General features: G+C 53.3%; 1 protein-coding gene across 1 annotated transcript in view; it reads right to left on the bottom strand.

The window, feature by feature from the left end:
• Nucleotides 1-3,323: 3,323 nt before the first annotated feature.
• Nucleotides 3,324-6,146, bottom strand: part of CBLC (Cbl proto-oncogene C) — a gene marked incomplete at its 5' end in the record, with an annotated part of 14,437 nt that continues 11,614 nt past the window's right edge. Inside the window, 3 exons of the mRNA XM_008070331.2 lie at nucleotides 3,324-3,401; nucleotides 3,506-3,573; nucleotides 3,703-3,821. Of these exons, the coding sequence (XP_008068522.2) occupies nucleotides 3,564-3,573; nucleotides 3,703-3,821 (129 nt within the window). The remainder of the gene's footprint in view (nucleotides 3,402-3,505; nucleotides 3,574-3,702; nucleotides 3,822-6,146) is intronic.

Below are 6,146 nucleotides of genomic sequence, written 5' to 3'. Positions count from 1 at the left end.
GGGTCTCGAACCCGTGGACTCAGGCAATCCACTCACCTCAACCTCCCAAAGCGTGGGATTATAGGCTGAGCCACCAAGCCCAGCTCCAGGCTAGTCTTGAACTGCTGGACTCAAGTGAGCCTTCTGCCTCAGTCTCCCAAAGTGCTGAGATTACAGGCATGAGCCACAGCACCCAGCCAGTTAACTTTAAAACCAGTTGGAGGCCTGTGGCCTGTGGGGATATGACACATTGGGAGGGGGAATGGTTATTCCCCAGGGAGGCTGGTCTCAGATCTGGAAAACACAACTAGTGAAATTTTGTGTTGTCTTGTGGGTGGATCGACTAGGAGAGTTGCTTAACGAGGTCAGAGTAGGGATTTGATTTTTTTTTTTTTTGACTTGGGGGCTCACTGCATTGCCCAGGCTGTGAGTACATTTTGGTTGTACCAGACTTAGCTGGCAAGGAGAGATTAGATAAGAACTTCTGGGGGGAGAGAGTGTCAAGCATAGAACAAAGGGCATATTGATATTGAGCATTCTAAGGGATGGATCGCAGTACCGGGTGTTTTCTGGGAGGATGACCCGGCATCTGCACCCCCTTCCCACCTTTAGAGAAATCCCTGCTGGCTGAAAGCCTGGTGCCCTCTTGAAGCCAGCAAGGACAGATGTGTGTTTGGGAGGCCAAGGTGGGAGGATCACTTGAGGTCAGGAGTTCAAGACCAGCCTGGGTAACAACATAGCAAGATCTCGTCTACACAAAAAGTAAAAAAATTAGCCGGGTGGCATGGTGCGTGCTAGAAGCCAAGGTGGGGGGATTGCTTGAGCCCAGGAAGTCGAGGCTGCAGTGAGCTGAGATCATGCCACTGCATTCCAGCCTGGGCAGTAGAGCAAGACCTTGTCTCTCGAAAAAAGGGAAAAGAAAAAAGGACAGATGTTTGTTTTCCTGCCTCCTTTGAAACTAAGGTGTATGGCGAGACCTCGTCTCTACAATAAATCAAAAATTAGCCGGGCGTGGTAGCCTGTAGTTCTGGCTACTTGGAAGGCTGAGGCGGAAGGATCGCTGGAGACCAGTAGGTCGAGGCTGTGGTGGCTGGGAGCGTGTCACTGCACTCCAGTCTGGGTGACAGAGTGAGACTCCAACTCAAAAAAAAAAAAAAAGAAACTAAGGTGATCTCAGCTTGGCAAACCCTTTTATATTTTTGAATACTGACAAAGAGTCAGAAATCGGTTCACCTCTTCCATGGCATCTGGGCCAGATTCTGTTTTCCAAAGATGGCATCAATCTCCTACAATCAGAGCTCGATACTCTCTGGGGTCTGTGGCCCCTCCTGTCAAATCTGTGCAGTTCCAATGGAATGCAGCAGAAGTGATGCCGTGTGGCCCCCAAAATGAGGCAGAAAAGGCCATGCAGGGTCACTGGGATATCCCCACGAAGGCTTCAGGCCCACGTAGGCAGGGTGCTCTGATGCCCTCGAGGCCGCCATGCCGTGGGAAACCCAAGCTGGCCAGTGTGGAGACCACGCGGGGGATGCTCTGAGGCCACAGAGAGGTGCCTACCTGTGCAGCCCCCCAGGGCCCTGCGGCAGGCACTGCTGACCCTGTCTTTTGCTGGTGCCCTGAGCCAGAAGCAACCAGCCCTCCTCCAAATCCCGGCCCACGGGGACCACGAGAGGTGACACAATGATTGTTGTCACTTCCTGCCAAGTAGTGAAGCAATCTGTTATGAGCAGTGGCTAATGATCCTGATTCTGGGGCAGCGGAGGCCACGACAGTGTCCACTGGTCATCGGCGCCCGTGTGTCCTCAGACCGGTTCTGCGTGGCTGTGGCTGGGTTAGTGTTGTGGCCAGCTGCCAGGTTCTCACTCGCTTTCCAACCCTGGTTCTCCAAGTCACTCCTGGCAGCGAGTGACCCACTCTTCTCAACAAGGTCCCTTTCTGTCCCCTGAGGCGGCATCTGTTGCCTGGAACTGAATCTGTGACGCATGCTTTCCAATCCCTTGTCCAACGGACGCTTTTTCACCATCTTTTTAAGGCTCAGCTCAGGTATCCCCTCCTCCTGGAAGCCCTCCCTCACCTCCCAGGCTGGGTCAGGGCTGCGGCAGGCCCCTGGGTTCCCCCGCCTCAGTTGTGATGGGTCATCGCAGTCTGGGGACAGCTATGGATGGTGGGCCCCTGGGGGCAGTGGCTGCTGCTTCCTGGCCAGCACTGCTCAGCCCAAGGGAAGGTGGACTGGTGTTAACTGAAGAGGAGGGAGGCGTGGGTCCTTCCAGAATGAGTGACGAAGTGACGGGCACTTCCTCAGCAAGGCCTGTCACTGTTACTCTGGGAGGAGATTCCAAGAGGGCAATGGAGAAGGGAGAGAGAGACGGAGAGAGAGACAGAGGCAGAGAGATAAAGAGAGAGAGACAGACAGATACAAGAGACAAACAGAGACAGACACAGAGAGACAGAACAAGACAGAGCCAGAGAAAGACAGAGAGGGACAGAGACAGACAGATAAAGAGACAGAGACAGAGAGACACAGAGAGACAGATACAAGAGACAAACAGAGACAGACACAGAGAGACAGAGAGACAGAAGACAGAACCAGAGAAAGACAGAGAGGGACAGAGACAGACAGATAAAGAGACAGAGACAGAGAGACATAGAGAGACAGATACAAGAGACAAACAGAGACAGACACAGAGAGACAGAGAGACAAAGAGAGACAGAGAAACAGAGCAAGACAGAGTCAGAGAAAGACAGAGAGGGACAGAGACAGACAGACAACGAGACAGAGACAGAGAAATAGAGACAGATACAGAGAGACAGAGCAAGACAGAGTCAGAGAAAGACAGAGAGGGACAGAGACTAGACAAAGAAACAGAGACAGAGAGACATAGAGACAGATACAGAGAAAGAAACAGAGACAGACACAGAGAGACAGAGAGACAAAGAGAGAGACATAGCAAGAAGAGACATAGACACAGAGAGACAAAGAGAAAGAAAGAGACAGAGGGAGAGAACGGGAGGGAGAGAAGAGTGAACTAACTCTCCAGGAAATATGTGGTTTGTTGACGAGAGACTTAGAACTTGAATATCTGGGTCTGGGTCCAGAGATTTTTTTTTCCACAATGGGGAGGGGGTTGAATGCCTGGTTCTCTGGGAATTTGGGACTCAGGACTCCTAAATCCTTAGGGCAGGACTCCCGGGTCTGAGGGAGGAAGGGCTGGGGACCTGGACTCGCGGTCCCAGGCCAGGACGCCTGAACTGATGAGGTGGGGTCAGGCCCTGGGGACCGCCCTTTCCCAGTGCTCGGCCGCCCCCTTCTGGTCGCCGCATCTCCCCTCATGCACTGAAGGCCATTCCGGGCTTGGCTGTTTATTTCAGTCTCACCAACCCCTTCTAGCCCTGGCGCTCTGTTAGCAGCACATCTGGGTGCCCTGTGGTGCGGAAAGAGAAGTGGGTGAGGTGACATCACAGCCAGTGCTGTGGGCTGGGCCTGCCAGGGCTGGGGAGGGAAACTGGACAGCATGAGTGGACTCACCTGGCCTCCAGGTCTGAGCAGGATGGGGCCCCTCAGGCAGCTGGAAGAGAGATTCCCTCTAGGGGTCTCTGTAGTGGAGAGAGTTTGGGGGCTGTTGGGTCCCTGGCTTCCAGTGTTTTCCCCTTGTTCTTCTTTTCCACCCTCTCTCCCTTGGGCCCCAGGGGTCCCAGACCACCCGGCCAGTCCTGTCCACTTACTCCGTGGCCCCCTCCCTGGCCTGGGGGCTGGAGGTGACTTCCCACGGGACTGAGGCCACCACACTGTTAATTCTCGGCAAGGGAAGGGGGGCTCGAAGTCTGGGGAGGGCCAGGGGTATCTGGAGAGGAGGAGATTAAGAAATGTCAGTCAGATGTGGTGGCTCACGCCTGTAATCCCGGCACTTTGGGAGGCTGAGGAGGGAGGATGGCTTGAGCCCAGGAGTTCAAGACCAGCCTGGGCAACATGGTGAGACCCTGTCTCTATTATTTAAAAAATAAGAAAAATAAAAAGGGCCAGGTACGGTGGCTCATGTCTGCAATCCCAGCACTTTGGAAGGCTGAGACAGGAGGATTGCTTGAGCTCAGGAGTTCAAGACCAACTCGGGCCGTTTGGCAAGACCTTGTCTCCCCCCCCAAAAAATAAAAAAAGTTGGGTGTGGTGGCGTGCGCCTGCAGTCCCAGCTACTCGGGAGGCTGAGGTGGAAGGATCGCTTGAGCCATCAAGTTGAGGTCACAGCGGTGGCTGTGATTGTGCCACTGCACTCCAGCCTGGGTGACAGAGTGAGACTCCGACTCAAAACCAACCAACCAACCCATGGGACTTATGCCAGGCTTGTCCCCATTCTCCACACAGAGACACTGGGGGTCAGAGATGTCCCCAGGGGCTCGGTGGCAGTGTTGCCTCCTAGAGGTGAGTTTCTCAGATGGTGAACAGCCAGGGCACCGTAGGCAAATCACAGCCACAGTGAGGCAAACCATGAACGCAGCCCCAAGAGGCAGGGCATTGAGGCTCATGGCGGGAGCCAGGGGCCTGGGTTCCAGTCCTGTGTCCATCACCTGTGAGTTAGGTAATCTTCAGCTCTCTGAGACTCAGTGTCCCCCTCTGTGTAATGGGATCATAACAGTACTGGCCTCATTAGACTCTCATGACAATTAAATGAATATGTTACAAGTAGTCCCAGGCACTTAGCAGAAGTTATAAACACACTCGCTATTCTCTCTATCTTTCTTTTTCTTTTTTTGAGTCAGGGTCTCACTCTGTCGCCCAGGCTGGAGGGTAAGTGACACACTCATGGCTCACTGCAGCCTCAACCTCCTGGGCTCAGGCGATCCTTCTGTCTCAGCCTCCTGAGTAGCTGGGACTACAGGTGTGCGCTATCACACACGGCTAGTTTGTTAATTTTTTTGTAGAGACGAAATCTCACGACGTCACCCAGGCTGGTCTCAGACCCTTGGGCTCAAGCGATCCTCCCGCCTCGGCCTCCGAAAGTGCTGGGATGACAGGGGTGAGCCACTGCACCCGGCCCACAGTTTTCATGATGATAGACACCTTGCTGGGCAGTAGCAAACCCAGCAGGGCTGTCTCTTCTGTGGTATGCTTTAAAGAATGAAAGAGGGCAACTCCCTCGGGTCCCCTCTGTTCTAGGAGCTTTTCCGTCCTCTCAGTAAGTCCTGTTTTCCCACAAAAAAAAAAAGAATGAGAGTAGGAGTTAACTGGAATTTGAATCAGGCAGGGTTTGCAGGGTTTGCAGGGAAGGGCCTGCCAGGCAAAGGCCATGGCCTGGGCCAAGGCACGGTCACCTGGCCAGAGGTTCCCCGTTTGCCTGCCATCCTGGCTGTGTCCCCCTCACTGTCCTCGGGGAACTGACTGAGTGCCTCTAATGTTTCCATTTGCTCTTGGCTGCAGGTTGGGATCTGTTTTTAGCTCCCGGGGCTGGGCTGGCCTCCACCACCCCCCTCCCCTTCCTGCTGGCTCTCTTGTTTGCTGTGGTCGAATAATGTTCCCGGACTTCCTGAGCTGTTTGTTTGAAGTCGGCTCAGTATTGATCCAAGCCCGTGTATACTCAGCCTGAGATGCTGACAGAGATCTAACCCCTCCCTAGGAGGCCGGGGTCCCAGATAAATCCAGGAGAGGCAGGAGAGGAGAAAAGCAAGGCAGGGCTCCCTTAAAAAGCAAGCAGATGGTCTTGGAGCCTGAAAGACCCCAACACTGACTCCTCCTCATCCAGACTGTGTGACTTTGGGCAGATGCAGTCACCTCTCTGAGCCTTCTTTTTCTGAAAAATGGGAAGAGGAACATTTCTGACTTCATAGGGCTGTTGGGAAGACAGAGTTCAGTGTATTCATTCGACACCTACTTATTATTACTGGTTTTTAAATTTAAATTTAATTTTTTTATTTTTTGTTTTTTGAGTTGGAGTCTCACTCTGTTGCACAGGCTGGAGGGCAGTGGCATGCTCACAGTCACTGCAGCCTTGACCTGCTGGGCTCAGAAGATCCTTCTGCCTCAGCCTTCCAAGTAGCTGGAACTAAGGCATATGCTACCATGCCCGGCTATTTCTTTTTTTAATTGTAGAGATGAGGTCTTGCCAAGTTGCCTGGGCTGGTCTCGAACCTGTGGGCTCAGGCAATCCTCTCGCCTCGGTCTCCCAAAGTGCTGGGAT

Source organism: Carlito syrichta, unplaced genomic scaffold (assembly GCF_000164805.1).
Source record: "Carlito syrichta isolate Samal-C Ts95f unplaced genomic scaffold, Tarsius_syrichta-2.0.1 Scaffold111585, whole genome shotgun sequence".
Classification (NCBI taxonomy): Eukaryota; Metazoa; Chordata; class Mammalia; order Primates; family Tarsiidae; genus Carlito; species Carlito syrichta.
This window is presented reverse-complemented; position numbering and strand designations above follow the sequence as displayed.